Source organism: Rhincodon typus, chromosome 22 (genome assembly GCF_021869965.1).
Source record: "Rhincodon typus isolate 14 chromosome 22, sRhiTyp1.1, whole genome shotgun sequence".
In the NCBI taxonomy this organism is placed as follows: domain Eukaryota; kingdom Metazoa; phylum Chordata; class Chondrichthyes; order Orectolobiformes; family Rhincodontidae; genus Rhincodon; species Rhincodon typus.
The window spans coordinates 27,925,981-27,953,942 of NC_063353.1; the positions used below are offsets into that span (position 1 = coordinate 27,925,981).

The window sequence follows — 27,962 nt, forward strand, 5'->3', positions numbered from 1 at the left end:
TGCACCTCTGAAGCTGCTTGGCCTGCTGTGTTCATCCAGCTCTACACCTTGTTATCTCTAATGCTTCCAATTGTTTACTTATTTCAAAGGCACAATGCTGTTTGTCTTGAAGCTTTAAAGTAAAACAATGCAGCAGCTTTGGATCAGTCACAGCATCTGAATGTTACATTGAAATGCCCTGCAAAAGTTAGACAGGTTACAACAAGGAGGGGCAAAAGATAAAGAATCAGGTTTAGTAGCATTTTAGGCCTGGCTGCTCTAACTCACTGACATTGATACAGACCCATAAAATTGCTTTCTCAAGCACTTTAGAACTATAATAACAAAATTTACAGATGAGAGGAATTGGGATATAAATTATATTTAATGTGAAGGGACACTAACAAAATAAAAATGTTAATAAACTGATAGAATGGACGTGTAAATGGCAAATGAACCTCAATTTAGTGTGTAGTGTTGCATTTTGTACAAAGAATAATAAGGCAACCTATTCCTTGTAAAATAAGAATCTAAAGGGAAAAGCGATATAAAGGAATTCACCAGAGTAGATTCATAATACATTTAGGGTCATCTCTGGGCCAGCAAATAGTAATGGTTGTGTAGGGCATAGAGTTTAACAAAAGCATGTAGCATGGGCAACAGTTATCATGAGTGACTTCAAACTGCATATAGACCAGGTAAACCAATTGAGCACTACAGCTGTGGAGGATAAGTTTCTGGAGTATATTAGGGATCATTTTTTAGATTGGAATGTTGAAGAGCTAACTAGAGGACAGTTATTTTAGATCTGGTATCATATAATATAGAAGGGCTAGTTAACAATCTTGTAAAAAGGATAGGGATTAGTGACCACAAAACAATAGAATTGAAAGTGAGGTAGTTCATTCTAAATTGTGTTAAATTTGAAAAAAAATTTGAGCTATAACCCGATTAGTTAAGGCAGAATGGATCGTAGATCATCCCTTCACTTGCTATTCAGCTGTTGACTCTTTAATCACGCCATTTGACACTTCTATCATCTGCAAAGACACTCCACTCATACCATTTGTACTATCTTTTGACACTCTTAATTAGCTGAATTATCTCGTAATTGTCTGTCCATCTATAAATTCTGTGCCTGTGCACTTCCTTCCACTTCGCCTGATGAAGGAGCAGTGCTTTGAAAGCTTATGATTTCAAATAAACCTTTTGGATTATGACCTGGTGTCGTGTGACTTCTGATTTAAGATTACATTAGATTTTAAAAAAAGGCCTATACGGTAGTCAAAACTAGCCAGAAATTCTGAGGATTGGGAAGTTTATAGAATACAACAAAGGAGGACCTAGAAACTGATTAAAAAAAACGCAAGAGCAGAATATGAATGCAGTCGAGCAAAGAATATGAAAACAGACTGTAAAAGCTTCTATAGATACGTAAAAAGGAAATGTTTGGCAAAACGAATGTCAGTCCATTAAAGCCTAAGTCAGGAGAATTTATTATGGTGAATAGATAAATTGCAGAGAAGCTAAATGGTTACTTGTGAAGATGAAAGAAATCTCCCAGAAGTAGAAATCCGAGTCACTACATAGAATGATATGTTGAAGGAAATGAGTATTAATAAGAAGATCTTACTGAAGAAATTAACAGGGCTGACGGTTAACAGATCGTTAGGATCTGATGGTTTCCATCCCAGTGTCATTGGTAAGATTTTAAAGTGCACTATTAAGGATGAGTTTGCAGAGTACTTAGGGATTGTAAAACAGGGCTGAGTCTGCACGACTTTATCAAGGGGAGATCATGCCTGACAAATCTGTATGAATTCTTTGAGGCAGTAATGAGCAAGTTAGACAACTGAAATTTAGATTCCCAGAAGGCCTTTGATAAAGTGCTGCACTGAAGCCTGCTAAACAAGACGAGTTTGTGATGTTAGAGGCAATATACTGCATGGATAGAGGGTTGGCTGACTGCCAGAAAGCAGAAAGGGGTCTTTTTCAGGATTGCAGCCATTGACTAGTGGAATTCTACAGGGGTCAGTGTTCGCAATATTTATGTATACATTAATGATCTGGCTGAAGGAACAAGGCAATGTTGGTGAGTTTGCAGATGACACAAAGATAGGCAGAGGAGCAGATAGTGTTGAGGAAGCAGAGAGTGTGCAGAAGGATTTGGACAGTCTAGGGAGTGGGCAAAGAAGTGGCAGATATAATACTATATGGGCAAGTATGAAGTTATGCACTTTGGTAGGAAGAATAGAGGCATAGACTACTTTCTAAACAAGCAGAGGCTTTGGAAATTTGAACCACAAAGGTACTTGGGAGTCCTAGTTCAAGATTCTCTTAAGGTTATCATGTAGGTTCAGTTGTCAGTTCGCAAGTCAAATGTAATGCTAACATTCATTTCAAGAGGGCTAGAATACAAAAGCAGAGATGTACTGAGGCTGGATAATGCTGTGGTCAGACCACATTTGGAATATCATGAGCAGTTTTGAGCCTGTATCTAATGAAGGATATGTTGGCGTTGGAAGGGGTCAAGAGGAGGTTTACAAGAATTATCCAAAGATGAAGGGTTTAGGATCATAGAATAGAATCCTACAGGCCATTCAGCCCATCAAGTCCACATCGACGCTCTGAAGAGCGTCCAACGCAGACCCACCCTATTCCAGTAACCCCGCGTTTCCCATGGCTAACCCACCTAGCCGACACATCCCTGTACACTATGGGCAATTTAGCATGACCTTTTGATCTAATCTGCACATCTTTAGACTGTGGGAGGAAACCAGAGCACCCAGAGAAAATCCACACAGTCATGGGAAGAATGTGCAAACTCCACACAGACCATTGCCTGAGGGTGAAATCGAAACTGGGTTCCTGGTGCTGCAAGGCAGCAGTGCTAACCACTGAGCCACATCCCGCCCCTTTATTATATGAGGAGCAATTGAGGACTCTGGTACTGTATTCAATGGCATTTAGAAGGATAAGTGGGTATCTGATTGAAACTTACAGAATATTGAGAGGCCCGGATTGAGCGACCAGGGAAAAGATGTTTGCTCTAGCAGGAGAGTTTATGACCCAAAGGCACAGCTTCAGATTGAAGGGATAACCCTTTAAAACTGAGGTGAGGAGGAATTTCCTCAGCCAGAGGGTGGTTAATCTGTGGAACACATTCCCACGGAGGTCTGTGGAGGCTGATTCAAGGAGTGTATTTAAGACGGAGATAGACAGGTTCTCGATTGGTAAGGAGACCAAGGATTATGGGGAGAAGACAGGAGAATGGGATTGAGAAACATATCAACCACGATCGAATAGCAGAGCAGACTCAATGGGCTGAATGACCTAATTATGTTCCTACATCTTGTGATCTTATGGGATAGGAGGTAATGTACTGGCATGGATTAATGATTAGCTAATAGACATAAAGCAGAGAGTAAGAATTAATGGGTCTTTCTCGGGTTGGCAGGCTGAGATTAGTAGGTACTGCAAGGTTCAGTACTTAGGACCTGGCTGGTCTCAATATATGTCAGTGTCTTGCAGGTAGGCACCAAAGGTAATATTTCCAAATTTGCAGGTGATATAAAGCTGTGCAGGAATGTTTGTTGTGAGGAAGACTTCAGGAGGATTTGGAGAGGCTTAATGAATGGGCAAAAACATGGCAGATGGCATATAATATGGAAAAATGTGAGGTTATCCACTTTGATAAGAGAACATGTACAGAGAATTTATTAAATGGTAAGAGTTTGGAAAGCGTAGATATACAAACCTCACTTGACGTACTGTATGCAGTTTTGGTCTCCTTATCTCAAGAAAGATGATATTGCCAGAAGAAAAGCACAATGAAGGTTTACTAGACTTTTCCCAGGATGTTGAGACTGTCCTTTTGGGTAAACTGGGCCTGTATTCTGTAGCATTTTGAAGAATGAGAGGTGATCTCATTGAAACCTCCAAATTACTTAAAAGGATGGACAAAGTTGATGTAAAAAAGATGTTTCTCCTTGTTGAAGGACTCTAAAACCAGGGCACACTATCTGAAAATAAAGAGTATGCCATCTTAGGTCCATGATGAGGAGAAATTATTTCACTTAGAGGGTTGTGAACCCAGGTGATTCTCTACTACAGACTGCTGTCGAGACTCAGACTTTGAATATGTTTAAGATAGAGATTTCTGATGAGCAGTGGTATACAGGTTTATGGGGGTAGCATGTGTAAAAATCAATCAAGTTTTTGATTAGCCTTGATCATTTTCAATGGTCAGGCAGGTGCAATTAGGGTGAATGGCCTACTCCTGTTCCTATTACAAGTAGTATCACAGATTAATAAAACCTTAAAAAGTGCAAAGCACTAGTAATATTTTTGAAAAAATAGAATTCAAAAACAAACAGTATCTGTTAAACTTGTGTAAAACTATGAGTTAGAGACACTTGGAGTACTGTGCTCTGTTCTGACCTCTATTATGTAAAAAGAATCCCAAAGTATTACAAGAAGATTTACAAGGATGCTATCAGAATGAAGAGGATACAGCATCATGTAAGACTGAACAAACATGGAACTCTGCTCATTTGAAAAGAGAGAAATAAGAGATGACCTAGTAGAGTTCTTTAAAATTATAAAAACCAAAAGAACTGCAGATGCTGTAAATCAAGAACAAAAACAAAGTTGCAGGAAATTCTGAGGAAGGGTCACCGGACCCGAAACGTTAACTCTGTTTTCTCCTCCACAGATGTTGCCAGACCTGCTGAGCTTTTCCAGCAACTTTGTTTTTGTCTTTAAAATTATGATGGGGTGTGATTATGTAAAATAGAGGTGTTTCCACTTGGATTCCAGGATTTCAAAAGTAAAGGCCGTATATACAAGATGGTCATTGATAAATCCATCAAAGGATTCAGGAGAAAGTTCTTTACTCAACATGGTGGGACTTCAAATCTTGATACCATGTTGAGTGATTGAGGTAAATAGCATAAATGCATTTAAGGGAGTACAATGAGGGAGAAAGCAACAGAAGGATATATAAGTGGGTGAGATAAAGTAAGGTGGGAGGAGTTTTATGTGGACCATAAACACTGGCAACAACCTGTTTCTGTATTGTGAAATTCTATGCAAATAACATGACGAAGTATTGAAGATGCCTGATGTCATTGAACCATATACCAGCAAGAATCCAAATCTAGTATTGTAAACTTCTTCAGCAATTCTAAAACTATTTCCATTCATTTCAGGTGTTAGATAGATGGGAAAATCAGGACAGTCCTCGCGCAAACTTCTCAGCCCAGCACCTGCCTCATAGTCTTCCCTTCCCACCTCATATCCATGGGGCTTCTCTTCCTGACTCTTCAGATGGATTTGATCAAAGGAAGCCTGATCCGTATGAAGTTTATGAGAAATCAAGAGCTATCTATGAGAGTAGACGTAAGTAAATCTTTTTTGTTCACCCACCGGAAAAATAGCTGTTAAGGACCAACTCCCACCTATTTGACCACTTCCTAATAACATTCCCTGTTGTCATATCTACATGATTGAAGTAGACATACAACATATTTGACAGCCCAATTGATTTGCATTCTGATTTGCAATAACATACTAACGCAGCACAGCAATTTGGTTAATTTTGTTTGTTTTAAAATTCCATTTTTTTTAAATGCCTTGGTTTATTTAAATATCCAAATGTTTTATTTATAACCAACAAATTCTCTGTGCCCTTTGAAAGTAGTACTGTAAAAGTAAGGAATTTCATTTTAATATATAACATCAGTTTATTTCAAATGATGGAACTATCAGAATCTGTTTATTAATCATCTGTATAGATGGATTGAATTATATAAAATAAATAGAGAATAGAATAATGTTACTACAAGCAGTACAATTGTTACATTTAAGTAGCTCTTCCTGAACAATTTCTATATAGAACATCAGTCATTAAAATTAATGCAGAGGAGCACTTGAGTAACTGTTGGCAACATGAAGTGTCTCTACATGAATACATAGTTTTGTTTAATTCCACATTTTCCTGTACAGAGCAAATGCCACCAAGGACTGCATATCGGGCTGATTCTTCTGGCAAGTACTTTGACATTCTTCATCCTGTAGATTAAATGTAGCTTCCATTCATCTGGATATTGTGATTGTCTAATCTGTCGTCTGGTTGCAGCCAACTTCTTCTGCATGACCATTTAGTTTCTCCTGTTGCTCTTTATTCTAACACTGACAAGTCTAAAGCATTGTAAATAACACCAATTACAAACAGTGAGGTTTTAACTAATCATTTACTCATTGGCACAAATTTCATATGTATTTGATGAAAAACTTCAGTTTCCCTCAATGACTTAAAGAGGCAAGAATAAAATAGCATGCTATGCATGTAATTTATTAGTCACAAATCTGATGTCTGGCAAAGGCCAAGTTTAAACTGTCATGAAATATGTGGGAATTTTGCCTTTTCTCAACTGATAATTTGTTCAGACAACTAAATGCATTCCTCTAGGTTAAAGGTCTGATATAGCAAGTACATTTTTTAAAATTTGCTGGAAACCGTATATAACTTTTGTTTGAGTGCCTGAATTTTTTTTGACGTGATTGTCATGGACCTGTAAAGTTTGTGTAAGCGGTAACTGAGGATCCAAAATGTCATTGTGACTGCATCTTAGTGTATTAACTCAGGTATTATGAATGGATTATTAATTTGCTGGTAAATTTAGTGTTGGATTCATAGAGTAATGGAAATTGGCAGATATATACTTCAAAACTCAATCAAATAAATAACTTGACTTTGAATAATAGTACATTATTCAACTCTGCAACATTTCAGAGACGTCTGCACGTTTTGTAAGATGGTGACGCCTGTAAATCATTTATATTTAGCATCAGACACCTAATCAATATTTCTCCTCTCATTTTCTGAACCAGTTTGTTTATTTCAATGAGCAAACACAAATTAGTGAATTGGACCTCAGCTACCATGTGCTTCAAAAATTCTTACTATCATTCTGGATATGAAGTCTTGCCTTACACATTTATACCTACACAGTACCATGGCAGTAGCTTAGAGAATATCAGTGTTAGTAATTTAGGTTAGTGTGAAACTGTCTGTATATAGAAAAGAAGAGCTTGTAATTATGTAGGACTTTTCAAGGCCATAGGGTCTCCCTATGTGTTCAACAGCTAATGAAATACTTCTGAAGTACAGTTACTATTGTAATACAGGAAATTTAACATCCTATATGCACAGAAAGCTCTTACAAGCAGCAATGTGACACTGACAGATACTTCTTTTTATGATGTTGATTGAGGGCTAAATATTGGCAAGGAATAATTTTCTTCGTTTTCTTTACAAAAGAACTCCATGTGATCTTTACATTCACCTCAGAAGACAGATAGTCTTCAGTATAACATAGTGTCATAGACAAGTACAGCATGGAAACAGACCCTTTGGTCACACTCATCCATGCTGACCAGATATCCCAAATTAATCTAGTCCCATTTGCCGGCATTTGGCCCATATTTCTCTAAACCCTACCTATTCATATATCCATCCAGATGCCTTTTAAATATTGTAATTGTACCAGTCTCCTCCACTTCCTCTGGCAGCTTGTTCCATACATGCATCACCCTCAGCTTGAGAAGTTTGCTCCTTAGGTCCCTTTTAAAATTTCTCCCCTCTCACCTTAAATCTATGCCCCCTAGTTTTGGACTCCCCTATCCAGGGAAAAGACCTTGGCTGTTCACCCTCTCTATGCCCCTCATGATTTTATAAACTTCTATAAGTTCACCCCTTAGCCTCCTATGTTCCAGCCTATTCAGACTCTCCCTATAGCTCAAACACTCCAAATCTAGCAATATCCTTGTAAATCTTTTCTGAACCTTTTCAAGTTTCACAACATCATTCCTATAGTAGGGAAATAAGAATTGAATGCAGTATTCCAAAAGTGGCCTAACCAATGTCCTGTACACCCACAACATGACGTCTCAACTCCCAACATCATCTGAAAGATGGCATCTCTGACAGTGGAGCACTGTGCTGGAGATGTCAGCATTGGTCTTTGAACTCATTTCCTGAAATAGGACTTGAATTCAGAACCTTCTGACTGAGAGATGTGAGTGCTACTAACTGAGTCTCCATCTCCAATGATTTCATGGTTACCACTGACTAGCTTTTAATTCTAAATGTACTCAGTGAATTCAAAGTTCACCATGCTGATGTGTGAGAGGCAGTCTTGTGAGATATACTGATGATGCACAAATGGCATGTGTTCTGATGCATGTGGCAGATGGGACAGAAGAATGAAAGCCCATAGGATCTAAGAAAAAGTGGTAAATTTGATCCAAATTTATGACAATGGCAGGAAGCAAAGGGAATTGTTGATGTGAGTTTTTGTGACTGTTAGGCTGCTTCTCGTGGGGTTCTGAACAGCTCCAATTTTAGCTCCCTTTTGTAGAAAATAGCAGTGATTTAGACTTAAATGTGAGGGGCAGGATTAAGTAATTTGCAGATGATACAGAAATTATGTTTAATAATGAGGAAGAAAGATGTACACTGCAGGGAGATAACAATAGACTGGTCAGTTGGGCAGAAAAGTAGGAAAATGAATTTCAGCCTGGAGAAGACAAACGCGGTAAGGGAATACACAATAAATTACAGAATACTGAGAATTATTAAGGAATAGAAGGGCCTTGCAGTACATATCCACAAATTCCTGAAGGTAGCAAGTAAGTGTTTTAGAAGGTGTACGACATACTTCCGTTTGTAATCTGAGGCATGGAATATGAGTTAAATCATAACTATATAAAACACAAGTTAAACCACATTCATAATTCTTCATCCAGCTCTAATTATCACATCACAAAAAGGATATAATTGCACAAGAGGTGCTGCGGAAAAACTGCAGTTTTGGAAAACATTAGTTTTGAAAAAAAATTTTAAAAATATAAACAGAGTTTGATAATGAGGGGACAAAGATTTAAAGTAATTGGTAGGAAGATTATAGGAAAATTAAAAATTTCTTTTCCTCCTAGATGTTGGAGAGAATCTGGAGCTCACTGCCTGAACAGGCAGTTTGAAGCAGAAATTATCATCCCATTTTAAAAGTCCTTGAATACGTACAATGTACAAGACCATGGATCAAGAGCTGGAAAGTGCAATTAGATTGGATCGCTCTTTTACATTACAGCTAATATAGACTAAATAAGCCAAATGGCAACCAACTATGTAGTAAATTTCCATGATTCTACTCTGGAAGCATACTTAGTCATATTTAGGAAAGTTTTCAATCATAATCCATGGTCATTAAAAAACTTACATAAGCACGTTATCTCCAGTATATGAGCAACTTCTATTGCCTGCATTATTTATTATACATCTAAAATTTAGATTTAAACTTGTCTATAAACCAACTAAAGGACTGTCGTGTCAGTCCTTGAGATTGTGAAGTTACTGAGTTATTACCTGAAGGACCCAATATGGAAGAATAATCACTTTTTAAACATGTGGAGGAAATAGGAATTTGAACAGGCCATTCAGCCCCTTCATACCTAATCTGTCATGCAGCTAGATCATGGTTGATTTTCTATCTCAGTGCCATTTTCCTGAACTGTCTGCATATCTCTTGATGTCTTAATATCTGGAAATCTTATTAATCACCATCTTGAACATATTCATTGACCAAGCCTTCCAAGCTGTCTCGAGTGGGGAATTCCAAAGATTCACAACCTTTTTAGCAAGAAAATTCCTCCTAAATTCAGTCTAAGTACCCTATTCCTTACTCTGAAACCATGTCTCCTGGTTCTAGACACCATATCATAGCCAAAGGAAAATATTCATCTTGCAGACCCCGTCGAGTTCTATAAGAATTTTGTGCATTTCACTAAGATCGCCTCTCTTTCTTCTAAAGTCAAGAAAATACAAATCCAGTTTCCTCACACTCTGTTCATAGGACAGTTCTGCTATATTAGAAATCAGGCTAGTAAACCTTCATTGAATGCTCTTTAGGCAAGCATATCCTTCCTTCAGTAAAGGGACCAAAACAATATACAATCTCACTAAGGCTGCATTTAATTTGCAGTAAGACAGAATTGTTTCTGTACTCAAATCTTCTTGCAATAAAGGCTAACATACCATTTGCCTTCCTAACTGTTTGCTGTACCTGCATGTTAACTTTTAATGACGCTTGAACAAGGAAACCTAGGCCCTTTGGCCATCAGCACTTCCCAATTTCTCACCATATAAGAAATACTCTGCATTTCTGTTTTGCCCATCAAAAGTGAATAATTTAATAACTTTTCCCACCTACTTAGTTTGTCTTAATCCTCTTGAAGCCTCTTTGCATCCTCCTTACAACTCACATTCCTACCAAGTTTGATGACATTAGCAAAGGGGAGGTGGTGGTGTGGTGGTAATGTCACTGGGCTAGTCATCCAGAACTCCAGGCTAATGTGTTTGAGTCCCACCATGGTGAATGGTGTTGGTGAAATTTGAATTCAATGAAAATCTTGAATAAAAAGTGAGTCTAACAGACCACTGTCAATTGTTAGAAAATCCCATAGTGCAGAAAGAGACCATTTAGCCGATCAGGTTTCCTCTGAGTACTCCGGTTTCCTCCCACAGTCCAAACACGTGAAGGATAGGTGGATTGGCCATGCTGAATTGCCCACAGTGTCCAGGGATGTTTAAGTTAGATTGGTTAGACATGGAAAATGCAGGAGTAGGGGAATGAGTCTGGGTGGGATGCTCTTCAGAGGGGCGGTGTGGACTTGTAAGGCCAAATGGCCTGTTTCCACACTGTAGGGATTCTATGAAGTCTGCACTGAACCTCAGAACAGTATCCCACCTACCTTCACCCATCCCCATAATCTTGTGTTGGGTTTTTACCATGACTAACCTACCCAACCTGCACACTACAGGTCCAATCCACTTAACCTGCATATATTTGGACTATGAGAGGAAACTGAAGCACCCAGAGGAAACCTTGCAACATGGGGAGAATGTGCAACTCCACACGTGCAGTTGCCCAAGTCTGGAATCGAACTCGGGTCCCTGGCGCTGTGAGGCAGCAGTGCTAATCACTGTGCCACTGTGCCCCCTGTATTAGCCAATTCCTATCATGCTAATATACTATTCCCAATGCCATGAGCTTTTATCTTAAGTATTATATGTGGTATTTTATTGAACACCTTTGAAAATCTAAATATATTGCGTCTCCTGGTTCCCTGTATCTCTCCTGCTTGTTAGTGCCACAAAAATTCAAATAAATTTGTCAGGCATGTTTTCATTTCATGAAGTCATGCTGACTCAATAAAAACTGAAAGAACGGCGGATGGTGTAAATCAGAAACAAAAATAGAGATTACTGGAAAAGCTCAGCCAGTCTGCCAGCATTTGTGGAGAGAAATCAGAGTTAACCTTTTGCGTCAAGTAACCCTTCCTCAGAACTCAATTGGATTATATTATGTATTTCTCTGCAAGTACATCCTTTATAATAGAATCGAACAGTCACCTGGCCAGGTGACTGCACTGGTTAACTGCAGTTAGGAATGGGCAACAAACGCTCACATCCATGTCGAAAAGTGGCACAGAAAGAATACTTTGTGTAATAACCTAGTTTCAGTCATTTGTGTCTAGCAATCATTATTGGTTAATCATACAAATCATCTACTGCCCAAATAATATCCTGCTTGCTGACTATTCTTCCTAAAAAGAAAAGCAACACCATAGGGAGATCCTGAAAAATAAGCTATTGTTTATTTTTAGCAGGCTAATTGACTAGAAAAACCCTGTCAAGTGCAGTTTATAAAACTCAATCTTTACATTCAATTAAACTGTAAGGAGGTGCATGGACATGTGTGGACTACCATCCCTCGTAACACCTTCAGGTCATAAACTGGTCCTTTTTATTCATGCTGCTAGAATGATACATTTCTGTACGCATATTTAAAATGACGACTGACGTGTGCTCAAAATTGTAAGCTGCCTTTTTGTGATCAATAAATAGAAGTGAGTGAATATTAAATTCTTGAATCAGGATATTGAGTCTACCTCGAGAGGTTGCCAATTATGTTTAGATAATTTGGAAGGTGATTAAGATGAGCTGATAATTATTGCAGAAGTCGTGATAAGGTTCCATGTGTACTTAAATACTGAAGGCTACAGGCAAACTGGGAGGCTTAGGGGAGGGCGTGGCCTGTAAAATGAGAAGGGAAGATGGAAGGATGAAGTGTCCATTGTCTTCCCACAATCTCTCTCACTCATTTTTCTAACAGCATGAATGATGGAGGCGGCCCAGCTGCCTATATGCCAAGGGCAGGCCTCTTCCTACTACCACTGATGTTTTAGCAGCAGATAGTGGGTCCTTCACTATGTAATGAGACCTTCGTGAACTTTGACAGCCTTCTTGGGGTTCAGTGGGGCCAAAATGTTTTTACTTAGTGGCCCTTGGAGGGAATGCCAGAGGCAGAGGCCACCCTATAACAACCCGCAAACTACCTTTAAGAAGCACATTCCCAGCAGTGGCCACAACGTCTCATGACGCTGCTGAACTACCAGCCCTCTGAATGGCAGCATCTTGAGTCCAGAGATCATCCATTACAAGATGAGCAACTCAACGGTAGCTAATTCATTACTCACCTCCCAAAATTGCGACCATGATTCCACATAAGCTGAGGTAGTGTTGCCCTCAGCATTCCAGCCCATCATTGTGACCCCTACCACAACATTAAAGTTCAGCCATAAGTGACTGTTTGTTGCCAGCTGATGTGAATTCTGAAAGATCAGAACCATCAAAGACCTAAGCTCCATTTATTTTCTTTCATGGGATGTTGGCGTTACTGCCAAGGCCTTAATTGTCCTTGAATTGAGTGATTCACAAGGCCATTTCAGAGGAGGGCAGTTAAAAGTCAGCCATATTCCTGAGAGCCTGGAGTCATATATAGGCCAAGCCAGGAAAGGATGGAAGATTTCTTTCCCCACAGGATGTTAGTGAACCAAATAGACTTTGACTCTAATTAACAATGATTTTATGGTCACCGTTTAGCTTTTATTTCCAAACGTATTAATTAAATTCAGTGTTTGCCATCTGTCATGATGGAGTTCAAAGTCTTGTCGCCAGAGGTTTAGCCTGGCTCACTGGTTTAGTAGCCTAGTGACAATACCACTCTGCCACCACCTCTTAATAACTCAGAATTTTTTTTAAAGTATTTTAATCTACCTTAAACTAAAGCCTGTAACAAGCAGAATCCTTGTTTGGCTCTTAAAGTTTTTCTAACCCGATAATCTTACACCTGTGGACTGACACTTAGTTTTCCTGTATACATCTTTGTTGGTGTAACGCACTATGTATAGTAGGTGCTTGAATAAAACACACGTTGTTCTATCATTTTGTATCAGCTCAAGAGGACTAACAAGTAGAAACTTCTCCTTTGTTCGTTCTGATTGTGTCCTATCTTTTGATTTAGGTCCAGACTACCGAGAGATAGACGTTTATTTACGCAGACAAGAGTCTGGGTTCGGCTTTAGAATCCTGGGTGGAGATGAGCCTGGTCAACCAGTGAGTAAGATATAATACTGCTTTGACATAAAGCAGTTTTATACTTATTTAAAAATGAAGTGTAAACTAAAGAACAAACTTTATTTTCCTTACAATTAAGAAAAAAAGTCCTTGAAATACATAACAGATTATTCAGTAATTTTTCCATTGTTGATTAACTGCTGTGGATCTCCAACATTTCTATTTTGGTTTCAAATTTCAAGCCTTTAAAATTATTTAATTTTGACATTGTTAAATGATTTTTGAATGGATTTTGATTGTAATGAAAATACTTTTATTTACACAAATGTGAAATGATATTCTTAAATCATTTTATGAACTTATACTGATTAAACATTGCATGTGATGTTTCAACCATAACAATATAATGCTATAATAAAGTAAGTGGTGGAGAAACTGAGGAATTCTGCAGCATCTGTGGAGAGAGAAACACAGACAGCATTTAGAGTATGATATAACGTCTTCAGAAATGAAAGGAGCTGAGAAATGGTTGTCTTAATGCTGTAAACAGTGGGAGAGAAGGAGTGAGTGGAACAGAATGTGTGGCTGCCCAGAGCAAAAGGTAACAGGAATGTTAATGGTAATAAAGGAGGAACAGAGATGTAAAATGGGTGTAAATGAAAATGGATCAACAAGACACCACTGGAGTGAGGGCAATAAGAAAGATGGAGGTTAGAGATCATGCTCCATAGTTGTGGAACTCAGTATTGAGTTCTACAGCCTGTAAAATGAAATGTTCCTACTCCAGCCTGTGTGGAACACTGTTGCAGGCCCAAGTCAGAAATGTTTGCATGGGAGCAAAATGGTTTATTGAAATGGTAAGCAATGATACAATACTATCCTTTGTAGTATTCTGCATTACTAAACAAAACCTTTATCAAATCTATGGGCCAGATTTTTTTTGTTGCTATCATATATAATTTGCACAGTTAATGTTAAATTTAGCATTGAGCATATATGTTAAATAATTCCAAAATGTGGTGTTGTAAAGAAATTGATGACAGCAGCTTTCATTTGTAATAGAAAAATATTTCAAGGTACTTTGCAGAAGAGTGAAGGAGTAGGAGCTGTGTCCTTATGAGGAGTTGAAGAAGAGCATCAAAAAATATTTGTGCGTTTTGAAATATGTAGATGGAGTTTAGAAAGGCAGAGGAGTTGGGAAGCAAGTCCCAAAAAGGGCAAAAATGGATTGGTGAGAAGACTATTCTTATTAACATAGCACGAATTAGTTGAAGTAATGGATTTTCTCTTAGCCAGATAGCATAGATGGGAGTTGTGCATCAGGACCCTGCCAAATCCTAAATGCAGAAGAGGCCAAGGCAATTGCACAGGACATTGAAGATTTCAATGGGAAATTCCCTTGCACCTGGATCCTCCTAAAATATCCATTTAAATCAGAGAATTAGGAGGGTTCTGCTTCAGTTAATGGCTACCAGGAAAAGTTACATAATTAAAAACTCCTCTCCCCACCCCAATTATCTTATCTCACACACCCCATCTGCACTTCTCCCTGAACCCTTACAACACCCCTGGACCCTGACCAATATCCTCCCCTACTACCAGACTTAATACACACCCTGTACCCCCAGGACATGCCAAGGTCTGCAACTGGAATGCGACACCCCCAGGACATATGGCCACCTCTCCTCTGGGACCCAAAAATGTCATCATCTTCCAGGACCAGAAACCCTGCTCACTCACAGGACATGACAATCCCACCTCCTCAGGCACCAGATCCAACACCTCCCCTTCTCTCCAGGACACAACACCCCTCACTTTGCCAGTAATCCCTGCCACTGAACCGAACACCCACCCCTCCGCTATATCTGACTGTCCCCTCCTCCCGCTTTCTGAAATGACATCCCCACCTGCTGTCAGACCCAATACTGTCAACCATTAGATGTTAAATACTTAGTTTTATTTCAACCAATTATGCACCATAAGACTGAGACACCTCTGGCTTAACTTTCCTTTATGTATATTTGAACACACTTTTGGTAGAACAAGTAACCAATTATATCAAATTAAACTAGCATAAACAAAAGAAAAACTATTCAGCCCTTCAGGACAGTACATTTGATAAACCTTTTTGCAAAGATTAAACAAAATTCAACTAGATTTTTGAAAAAAATCATTCATGGAATTTGGGCACTGCTGGCTGGGCCAGCCTTTATTGCTCTTCCTTTGAGAAGTGATGATGAACTATCTTCTTAAGCTGCTGCAGTCCACGGAGGAGAACTCCAGGGGAGTTGATGGCCTTGTAGCATTATTGATATACCATTAATCCAAGACAGAGGTAATGTTCTAGGGACCCAGATTTGAATGCCACCACAGCATTCAAATTTGAGCCTAATAAAAATCTGGAATTAAGAATCCAGGAGACCACTGTTGATTGTTGAAAAATCCCATCTGGTTCACTAGTGTCTTTAATTAAGAGAAATATGCCATTTGTACCTGGTCTGGCCTGCACGTGACTTTAGACCCACAGCAAAATAGTTGACTCTTAATTATCCTTTGTTAAGGTCTAGCAACCCACTCTGTTATAAGAATCATTAGAAAGTCTCAGATTAAAAGAACCAAATTAAACAGGTCATTATAAATGATCGACAGAGGTTACATGGCTGCCATTAGGCTAGATTTTAATTCAAACTACTGTTGAGTTCAAATTTAACCATCGGCCAGGATGGAATTCAAACCCATGTCCCCAGACTGTTAGCCTGGAGTTCTGAATTAATAGACCAATGACATTGCCACTACATTGCTCTTCCTGTGATTTTTAAACATTTTCTAATCAACCTGCTCAGATATTATTCACATGTCTGGAGTTGGTGGGACTTGAACCTGGCCCTCTTGCTGAGCGGTACGAACACTACAAATACACCACAACAGCTGCAATTATATATTGATTGACTGATTTATTGTACTGAGACAAGTACTGAGATACAGAGAAAAGTGTTGTTTTGCATGCTATACAGATAGATCATACCATACAAAATGCATCAGGGTAGCAGAACAGAGTGCAGAATACAGTGTTACAGCCACAGGGAAAGTGCAGAGAGAGATCAGAATTAATATTTGAGAGGCCTGTTGAAACGTCTGATAACAGCGGGAAAGAAGTTATTCTTGAATCTGTTTGAACACTTATTCAAACTTTTATACCTTCTGCCCAATAGAAGAGGATGGAAGAGAGTATAACTGGGGTGGGAGAGGTCTTTGATTATGTTGGTTTCTTTCTCAAGGCAGCAGGGAATATAGATGGAGTCAATGGATGGAAAGCTGGTTGGCGAGATGGATTTGGCAGTGTTAGAAACTCTCTGTAGAATGTTTGAATGGATATTTCTCACCAACCTGCTTGGATATGTTATTACACACTTGTGGAGCATACTTGAACCCAGGCCTCCTGGCTCAGAGGTAAGGATAATACCACTGTGCCACAAGAGCCCCAAACATACATGAATACCATTTGTGGGGGCCCTGGGAGTAGTGGTGCTCAGGGGTCAGCCATTTTCCCAAGTGGGTCATGACAAGAGTATCAGTGAGAATGTCTGTGGGTGATGTTAGGTACCATTCACAGATATTTTCTAAACAAGCTGTTCAGAGATGTAATTACACATCTCTGGAACAGATGGACTTGAACCTGGGCCTCCTGGCTCAAAGCTAGTGACATCATCACGGCGCCACAAGAGCTTTGCTCAGTATGTGTGAATAGAATTAACAAATTAATTTACAATACCTGTTTGCCTTTTTCCCCTTGAACCTCTAGGTTTTTCACAGCCTATTAACAGAATTAGATTTGAACAATATTCCCCGTTGCCCAACCTGACCTATCTTAAATACTTCTTTACTTATTTTGCACCCTATCTGCATGACACCCTGTTACTCTATCCACATGACACTTTAACTTCATACTTGCCTTGCATTCCTAACCTTTCACAGACACTGTCAAAGTGGCTATTTATACTTCTGGACATGTAAGTCACAGAATATGGCAACTACTGTTGTGAGATAGGGTGTGTGATTTGCCTCACCTAGACAATCCTGGACTACACAGGACCTGTTAGATTAAAGGTACAATCCATATGTCTGCAAACACTGTAATCAGAATCTTCTGTCAGAAATACAGAGCTCTTTCTTAACAGAAAAAATAGGAGTGGATTGGCAATTTGACACTCATCTGAAAAATGCAGCCCATTATTTGTGAATAATTCACAGACGTGTTGCTAACATGCTAAAATGAAATAAAATTACTAAAATCTTTATTAGTTTCCTACATTACACAACAAAGACTTCTATGTATTTGTTAAGGGGTGATATCAATAAGATTGTTAAGTGGTTTGAAAAAATTGCTGGAGTAATATGCAAACCTCAGCCACTACTAAATTGTTTAAGCAATACCTTGACAATGTTGTGTAATGGAGTTGCAAATACCATAAGCAACAAATTGTCGCGAAGTAACCTTTTCTTTCTCTATACTGAATTATGTTTGCAAAATAATACCTTTATTCTTACCAGTAGTTTTTCTGATGTCAATACAGAAGTATCGGCATTTCTTTCTCCAATGCCATACAACAATGGAGCTTGGAAGTGTGCAGAAGTCCAACTAGGATTTGAATTTTCATCCAGCAGTGCATAATTACAAGTCATGCCATAAAAATCTGTTCTTCTGGCATAGTGATAAAATCTAACAGCATGGAAGCAAAATTACAGCTTCAATCTTTAATAATTTACCAGCTTGAGTGCGAGTAAATTTGTCTTGTTTGAACATGCTTTCGCCTTTTTCCCTTTTAAGACTCCCACAGATTGAAAAGGTAGATCGCAGACCTGCTTGCTGACTACTGCCAGTGCCACTTTTATTCTGATCATTAAAGGTATAGTGGATCATTTAGGGATGCCTGTCCTTCCAGTTGTTTGTTTCTCTTGGACATGACTGGCATTTAGTCAGAACCTCCTAAAACTGCTGTGGCTGAGAACAGTGAAGAAGAGGTTAACCTCTGGGGAATTGCAGCTGCCCAGTTATTTCCCTTTTATGGACACAGTCTATTAATATTCAGGTGCACTGCTTTGCTACAAACATTTTATTTCTTTTGACTAATCACATTGTCTGAGACAAATACAATGTTAAATAAAGCCTGCACTCACTGATTATCATAGGGAAAAGTAGCCCAGTGATTACTGAATATTGCATCACCAGTGTAGTTTTCCAAAGATTAGAAACCCTCCTTGTTAAATACTTCTTAAGCTTCAAGATATGGTAACTATAGAATATTTGATTATTGTGTGTATACAGGATTTCTTGGCTACCTCTTTCAGCCAGATCAAAAAGGACACAAATGAAAGCAATGGGTAATGTTAATGTGACTTACTTGACAGACTCAAATTATTCAACTGCCTTAATGAGAAACACTGCCTTAACAGTCTCAGTTTATGTTGCTATTTTCAACAGTTATCTTTCAAAGAGAAATAATATAAACAGCTCACACAGATACTTTTACTGGAAAATATGCATTGCTAAGCAACAGCTTCAGTGGCAAACTGGTTTCAGGGTTAAATAGCATATTCATGAGCCCACCACGTCTGATCCATGACAGACAAAGGCTATCTTCAGCATGTGATCTGTCTCCGAAAAAAATGATGCATGATTCAGTTTTAACATAGCAGAGGAAATGCAAGTTATTTAATTCCTTTCAGCTGCATGCTTGTTTAAAGCAACCATCTTGCAGTACATTTTTTTGAAAATTTCAAGTTCAACTTCATGTCAACTATGCCCTTTTCAAATACATTTTTTCAGGATAACTATGATTAAGCAAAATTTGAGATATTCATTAAAACAGCCATGGGTTTATGAAGTAGCATGATTTGAGTAAAGAAACATATAATCACTGAAATTTGAAATTTGTCCTGACCACTAGCCTTTCCATTTGAAAGATTGATGGTTCATTTTTACATTCTCATTTTACTTTTAATACTATTACTCTCTTGAGAATCACACTGCAGGACTGGCTGAAGAAAATAATAGCATATACTAATAAGTTAGCATTCCCACAGTTCCATTCAGTAATTCTTGAAATTCAGTGTCCTCATCATTTACTATGAAGTAAAAATGGCAACAGAAATAAGCAAACAGAAGAGATATTATAGGAATAATCTAGAAATATAAGGATATATTATTAATAGAGCAAGAGATAATGTACTGTGTTGCCCCTTATATGAAAAATATTGCATTGAGGTTCACACACACAGAACATGAATGTGTGTTACTGTCTTTAATTCTGTCATGTTTTATTGTCTCTCTATTGGTGATTATCTAAAAATAACTGCCAGTAAATCATTGTTGCTAATTCATCCAGGCAAAAAGAGTCAAAATGGGTACAGGCTTGCAGTGAACTACAGAAGATGATTTTTGTTTATTTTGTTTTGTAATAATGCAGTTGAGGTCTCCTTTTGTGCTTTATCACAATTACTTGTTTCAGTTTGTGTCCTATAATGAATATTGCATGTAAAACCTGTTTAAAATAAATGTGTTACAAAAGGCAGGCACGTCGATGATGATGCAGATATTTTTATTATCTCCCTATTATTTGTATACTCAATAAATCGCTAAGGTGTTAAATGTACATTGACTTTGCAAAAGTGAAACATTTTAATCCACATTTACAACTTGAATAAATGCAATACCGTGCTGATGAATTTATTTCTCTTACTAATTTCTATTTTCTATTTCGTTTATTGGAGATTCTAATTGGAGCGATCATTACAATGGGTGCTGCAGACACAGATGGTCGTCTTCGCCCAGGGGATGAATTAGTTTATGTGGATGGAATATTAGTTACTGGAAAAACACACCGTTATGTGATAGATCTTATGCATAATGCAGCACGAAATGGCCATGTCAGTCTTACTGTACGGAGGAAGATTTTGTGCCTAGGTATGTATTGGATAAAAGTTTTAAAATCTGATATCCCATGGATAATACATGAGATTTTCACATCACGACTGTGGAATATATGGAAACTTCGAACAATGTTCAAATTTGTACACCATCATCAACATATTTTACCATTTTATTGAATCTTACAGCACAGAGGCTATTTGATCCATTGCATCCACGCTAGCTCTTTGGGAGTGTTTACACCATTGGTACCACTTCCCTTTTCTTTACCCATAGGCTTGCATTTCTTTTCTTTATCAACATAAATCCATTTCCTTTTTTAAAGTTACTGTTGAATCTACTTTGATCATTCTTTTGGACAGCGTTTTCAGGATGAGTGTATGTTAATGAATAAGAAAATCATCATGTATCCTTGGTGCTTTTGCCTGAACTCTGATCCAAGTTGCTACTTTGAGCAGTGTAGCAACGTGAATAGGATATCTTTATATTGTGTTGTGGCAATGATTAACATGAACTGTTAATATTCAACTTCTATCATTTGGTTTTAATATCTGAGATCTTCGTAGAGTAAAAGTGGTTTTACAAAGGACAGATACTGACCTAAAATAGGGTCACTTGACCAAGTTGTGCAAAGTTCACAATAACTATAGAGACAACAAGGTGCAGGGCTGGATGAACACAGCAGGCCAAGCAGCATCATAGGAGCAGACTTGTTTGAGCTGAAATTAGCATCATTAGAAAAGGGGACTGAAACACAGATTTGTATCTCCCATTTTAATCAAACCTTTTGGAAATTGCATATTGAGATTAAAGGTTGTCTGCAGAGTATGTAGCTTAGAAAAATAATGAACAGACTCAGGGAAAAGCAAATGGATGTTTTATCAACTGCAGTTTCTGGGCAGGAGACCAGAGATAAGAAAAAAAAAGATCTGTAAACAAAAAGTGGAAGACGCTGTCTCTGTCTGTCTTTCTTTCAACCATGTAAATCCGTGCCCGGTGAGAAAGCAGCTTGGAAAAACCACCATCCACTGAAAATTAGGTTGTCTGCAAACATCATCACTTCTGAACAAATGGGAATAGAAAACTAAATCATCCGGATACAGATTTCAAGTAGGCAACTCAAGAACTGCAAAGTATTTTAAATTGCAACTACCTTTACTTTCCCGCCTCTATAATCACCCTTCTCCCCCTCTCCCCCGTAAGCTTATGTACCAGTGTTGTGTGTGTATATATGGGTTACATTTCACACCTTTTTCTCATATTTAAAACTCTGCTGTCTCTGATTCAAGAAAACTTTGGAGTTAGCCCAATTTCATTATTGATCTGGTCAATTTCTTAGTACTCCTTTGCTGCATTCTAAAATTCTCCCAATCGTCAGGCTTACAACATTTTTTTTGGTAACTTGTTAAGCCGCCTCTTTTGATCCAGTACAATCTTTAACTTGCTTATTACCCATGGTTTGCTCGCATTTCCTTTTGGGTATTTTTTGATTTAAAGGAATCTCGTCTTGAAATCCAAGTATTAATTCTTTAAATTGTAGCCTACGTACCATCAAACCTTTAATGTATTTTTCCAATTCACACACCCACCTTCCTCCTCCTTTTAAGATTTTAGACCTTTGTTTCAAATTGAACAACAATGTTTTCAAACTCCATGGAAAATTCTATCATGCTGTGGTCAATATTCCTTGAAGGTTCTTTTACAAGTTTACTAATCAGCCTTTTCTTATTGTATAATACTGCAAATAGCCTGTAGCCTAATTAGTTCCTCAATATATTGCTCCATGAATACTCCAGGTTTGGTCTCAAAAAAACCCTGTGAAGTAGAGTGTTGTTTCTGTCACTATTCCAACTGTTTATAGAAATTATTTTTAAAAATCTGTTTCTATTTACACTTTCCCTGGACCGATGTTCTCTCTGAACTGCACAGGTGCGCAACTGTGCAGTAATCAGGAATGTTCAATGCAGAGTCTACTCCTGCTCCTATGTCTTATCTTCTTGTCAATAATGCTAAACTGGGAGAAAGGACAAACAGCAGAGAACAACTGAACAAATTACACACAAGCAGCATTTCCCTTTCAGATGTGTGACCACACACTAATCTTAAAGGACTATAAAATGTACCAAGACTTCTGCTCAGCAAACACAAGTCAGGGGAATATTTCCCAGGACTCATTTTTCATTTCCACACTTGTCCCAGTATTGCCTCCTTTACTTTGTGCCATCAGTCTTTTTATCATTTTGTTACTCCTGACCTTCAGCCTCTCTCATATTTCTCCTTTATGTTCTTTCCTTTCCCTTCACCCCTTTTTACCTGGCTTTGTATTTGCGTAAAAGCTGTTCCTTCTCAGGATCTTTTGTTTCTCATAAAGTTCATTGGCAATATTAGTTCTGTCTTTATCTACAGATGTTGCCCAGCTTAATAAGTATGGCCAGTGTATCTGTTTTTTATTTCAGATTTGTCACATCCACAATTTTTTTTTCTTTTGTTAATAAGATAAGTACCGACATTCTGGAATTAGAGTCTAAAGCTGAAGCTCTTGATTTGCTTCATTGGTCAATTTGATTATACTTTGGTGCAGCCATTTTGACTGATTATCAGTATTGAGGTGTAAGTTGATTTAGTGATGATTGTCAGTGTATGAGTTAGGAAATGAAACCAATCACTCTCCACCCATCTTAAATATTAGAAAATTGAACTTCTAACCTGATGAGTCATTGATTTTCACTACAGTCCTATGACTGGAGGTGATAAGATGCAAACTTTAATATTGAGGAGAACCAAATCACAATTTTTGAGCTGTCCACAATCTGCATACACCATTTTTCAGCTGACGGAACAGGCCAAAGCTGCATAATCCTTCTGATCTACATTCCTCAAATAGCTTAATCAAGACCAAAATGTCACTTTGACCAAATGTCAAATCATGACCAAACTATACAAGGAATTGTGGATGCAAAGCTGTGCCCTACCACAACCCAATACTTAATGTGCCAAAGTAATGTTTCACTGCACTGCCAGCTTTTCAGTACACTTTGTTAAGGTTGCATTTGGTTTCTAATTCATCACTTTCTGATCTATGAGCTATAATTTAAAGGTAGAGTACTGACATTTCTCTACCACTCCTCACATAAAGAGCAGTGGACAAAAAATGATATGTAGACAAGTGACACCATTTACTTAATACTGAAAAGACAAATATGGAGTGAACATTTCTTGTTTTGCATCAGAAATTCTTAAAATACTGTCCTGTTTAATCAAATAATTCCATTCTTAAAGGGAGTAAAGGTCAACAAAAATAGAGCATATGATCTGTAATGTATTGGGTTATTGGTTTTATTATTTCCATCCTGGTATCTATTGTCAGAAAATACTTACTTACTTGGCTTATTTTATTCACAATAATGAAGTGATTATGGATATCACTGTTGGCCAATGAGCTAGAGGTGGGAAAAGAAATGAATTTTAAACCAAACAAAACGAACACAAAACTAAGTTTATTTGCAGGCTGTATTAAAATGTCTTCAAACATTAGCAAATAGAACCCATTTCCAACTAACGACAGCATGTCTTGCGGTAAAATGACACTGATTTCTCTGACAAAATGCATTGAGTAGAGGATAGCTAAAGATTACAAATTCATTGTTTCTCCTGCAAATGGAAAATAGCACAGTTTCATCCAATGACAAAAATGTAATGATACAGATAACTATTTAGATGAGAAAATCAAATACTGCAGTCTTAGTCTGTACCAAATATGTGTAAAGCTCCAGAGGTGTCTCCAGGCAGGTTACATTTTTGTTGCCACCAATATTGTAGTTCGTGAGAATCAGATGCAGTGAGTACATGATATATTCAGACTATGTGCATAAGATCATTCTTTGTCATTTATACCAGTACCATTTCCAGGCAAACTTGATGGGGCATACACCCAATACACCCATTCTGCCACAGTGATGGCGGTATCATTAAGTGGAGTTTCTCAATACTGAAAACAAAAGAAATGCTGGAAATTACAGTGGGTCAGGTCAGCATCCGTGAACAGAGAGCAAGCTAACATTTCAAGTCTAGATAATTCTTCATTAGAGCTGCAGTGAAGTGTGGAGGGAGAAGCATTTATGCAATAGCGGGTGACGGGGTTGGAATGCTGTGGTAGAAAGGATGTTGATAGTTAAAGTTAAGTGATCAGAATGTGGGAATGGCGGAACTGCCAGACTGAAAAGAGCAGACAGTCCCTCTGGGGTGGAGTGGTGATAGGGAGTGGGGGTGGGGGTGGGGGTGGAGGTGGAGGTGGGGGCAGGGGCTGAGGCTGAGGGGAGACAGAGAATGTAACAAGCAAAGCTAAAACAAAGAGAAGGAGTGAGTTCAGAATTTGAAGGTATTGAACTCAATATTGAGCCAGAATGTTGTAAACTGCCTTGTTTGAAGATGAGACGTTGCTCCTCCAATTTGGGCTGTGATTCGCTGGAGCATTGCAGCATGTGGAGGACAGACGAGTGGGCATGTGAGCAGGATACTGTGTTAAAATGTTCGGCTATGAGAAGGTTGGGGTCACGCTTGTGCACAGACCAGAAATGTTCTGCAAAATGGTCATCCAGTCTGCGTTTAGTTTTTCCAATGTAGAGTTGGCTACGTTGGGTGCAGCAAGACAATACACAAGATTGGAGAAGGTACAGGTGAAATGCTGCTTCACCAGGAAAGACTGTTTGCGCCCTTGGATGGTGAGCAGGGAGGAGGTGAAGAGACAGGTGTTCCACCTTCTGCGGTTACTTGGGATGGTGCCGTGGGAAGGGTGTGTAGTATTGGTGGTCGAGGAATGGACCACGGTGTCCTGGAGGAAACAATCCCTGTGAAATGCAAACAGTGGGAGTGATGTGAAGGGGAAGATGTGTTTGGTAGTGGCATTCTGCTGAAGCTGTGTGAAATGGCAGAGAATGATCCTTTGATTGCGGAGATTGGTGGGATGAAAAGGGGGAACAGGGGAATCCAATCACGCTGTTGTGAGTGAGGGGAAGGGGCAAGGCAGAAGCACGGGTGATAGGTCAGATGCCGTTGAGGGCCCTGTCAACCACAGTGGACGGAAAACCACGGTTATGGAAGAGACTCCCTAGCTAAGTCCAACGAAGGGACAAAGCATTTTTCTTCTCATTCTCCTACTGGAATCATTATGGAATTAACTGTATTGTTCTATCTGTTTACAGTTTGCACATTTACTTTTGTGAAGACGAATGTACAGTATATATTTTGTTTTACAGGTGGGCCATCTTCTGAAAATGGACGAAGTCCAGGATCTGTATCTACACAACATAGTTCTCCTAGAAGTGATTTTGCAGTTTGCCCAAATAACACACAAGCACCTCCCAGTAGTTCCTCACCTGCAGAGAGTTTGGTCAGTCATGGTGTACAGGCAAATGACATTATTGTACATCGTAAAGAAAGTGAAGGCTTTGGCTTTGTGATCATTAGTTCATTAAATAGACCAGAAACATGTGCATCAATGGGTAAGTAAGAGCAAGGAGAATGTAAAGTCTTTCTTGTGCGAACTTAATGCTGTAAGACAAATCTGCTGTTTCATCCTCACATTCAACCTTATGTTTCTTTCTCTTGCATCCAGACAACAAGAGAAGAAGCTTCAGATTACAAACCGAATGCTTCTCTCACCAGTAGAATCTTGTTGTCCAGGAATTATAGCAATAGACTAACCTTCACTTAACAACAATTTGTGTTTACAGGGCCTTTAATGTAAGAGATCATCCCAAGGCAATCATCACAAGAGTGCTATAAAGCAAAGTTTGACACCAGGCTACATAAGAAAATCTTACGAGTAGCTATTGAGAAGCTTGGTGAAAGATGTATGTTTTAAGGAAAGTCTCAAAGGAGAAAACAGAGCGACTAAGAGGTTTGTAGAGGTAGTTGCAGATCTTAGGGCTTATGCAGTTGAAGGCGTGGCTACGAATGGTACAACAATCAAAATCAGAGCTGTTTAACAAGCTAAAACTAGAGGATTGTGGGGCTGGCAAAGATTACAGAAGTATAGTGGATTAAGGTGATGATCAAGTTTGAAAACGAAGATGAAAATTTTAAAATAAAAAAAAATTGTTTGTTTGGTAGCCAATATAATTCAGCGAGCATGAAAGCAATAGGTAAACAGGACTTAACACAATTAAGGACAGAGGTAGCAGAGTTTTAAATGACCTCAAGTTTAATCAGCAATGATATTCCAGGGATAATTTGTCCTCTAATTTTCCTTCAAAAGGAACTGTACAGCTCCCCTAGCTCACTACTAGCAGTCTAACCCTGCCTTACTGGCTTCAACACATTGCATCCTTGTGGCTTAGTATGAAGAGGCAGCTCATTATTTTGTCCCAGGATACAAGTTACTGACAGAAGTGCAGCTTTATTTGATATATTGGGAAATCCTTTACCTTTTTTGCTTGTAACTGGGAAAGGATATGAAAAAAACCTTGAAATTGCAAGCAATACTGAAAAAAAAGTTGCTGATTTGAGGACAACCCAGAATTAAAATGTCTGCTCCTAACCAGTAAACCATCCTGATAAAGAGAATACTTCAGTGTCTAAACCAAGACTGGCAGTGGTTCCTCATAGAAAAATCAATCTCTAGAAGGAATTCAGCAACAAAGCTCACCACCATTTTCCTAATGCTGACAGATTGCAATAATTTCTTATCCCCTGTGGTAAATAAATTTACCATTCCTACCAGAAGATCTACTGGCATGCTATGACATATTAACCTGTCTTTTACTATCCTTAAGCATTCACTATAGCTTGGATGCAACTACTGTGATTTTCATCATTTTAATTATACCTAGGTCAGCCTTCCCTTCTGCTGTCCTCCACTTTTCACTCCTAGATGAGACTTCGTGGTTTTTCATCTCTGATCTACTGGCTGAAATAACGACGTTTTCCTTTCTGCAAGTTACCTTTTTGAGTTCCTTTGCTCTTGCAATTTCAGAAATCTCATTGTGTGATGGCTTGTATGTGGAATTTTAAGTGCATGTTTCCAAATCCGCATTTCAAAGGCCTTTATTTTTTCCAAAGATCTTTACTTATTGCCTAAGCTTATGAGGCATATAAGAAGGTGGACAGAATGTAGCATCTTATGAGTTTTCTCCTTATAAGAGATTTAAGTTTTTTTGTCGTTAACACATTCTTTATCTTCATGAAATTACTTGTGGCTATCTCGATCCTTCTTCTGACTTTGGCATCACATCTCCCATCTTTATTCATTTCATTCAACTTCCTTTCAAGTTTGTCCTCAGTTGACAAACATATCTACTTGTTCCAGAGTGACGCCATTCATTTTAATCTTGATTCTAGTTTCTTCTAGTGTATTCTTTCTGATTGACGTTTTTGTCTTGTTAGTATCAATAAACCATATTCCAGGTTTCCAGTGTTTTACTCCAAGTTTGTCATTTTCATGTGTCCAATTTCAACCCCTTGAAAGTATGTCTGACTCTCTGAATATTTGTTTTTTGTACAGACTGAATAATTTTGGCACAAGTACGTAACCTTATGATAATCTTTCCTTCACTCAAAATATAACCGACTGCT

General features: G+C 38.3%; 2 protein-coding genes across 15 annotated transcripts in view; one reads left to right on the top strand and one right to left on the bottom strand.

Annotated features, from left to right (window-relative positions):
• Nucleotides 1-27,962, bottom strand: part of LOC109913613 (guanine nucleotide-binding protein G(i) subunit alpha-1) — a 1,176,207-nt gene that overhangs the window by 796,577 nt on the left and 351,668 nt on the right. The window lies entirely within an intron of this gene.
• The window catches only part of magi2a (membrane associated guanylate kinase, WW and PDZ domain containing 2a), a 569,288-nt gene that overhangs the window by 490,209 nt on the left and 51,117 nt on the right, over nucleotides 1-27,962 (top strand). For 13 of the 14 annotated variants that reach the window (XM_048610359.1, XM_048610360.1, XM_048610361.1 and 10 more), the window contains 5 exons: nucleotides 5,190-5,379; nucleotides 5,986-6,027; nucleotides 13,410-13,501; nucleotides 20,234-20,426; nucleotides 25,646-25,891. In XM_048610359.1, coding sequence (XP_048466316.1) covers nucleotides 5,190-5,379; nucleotides 5,986-6,027; nucleotides 13,410-13,501; nucleotides 20,234-20,426; nucleotides 25,646-25,891 — 763 coding nt within the window. The remainder of the gene's footprint in view (nucleotides 1-5,189; nucleotides 5,380-5,985; nucleotides 6,028-13,409; nucleotides 13,502-20,233; nucleotides 20,427-25,645; nucleotides 25,892-27,962) is intronic. The other variant, XM_048610355.1, reaches the window with a different exon arrangement.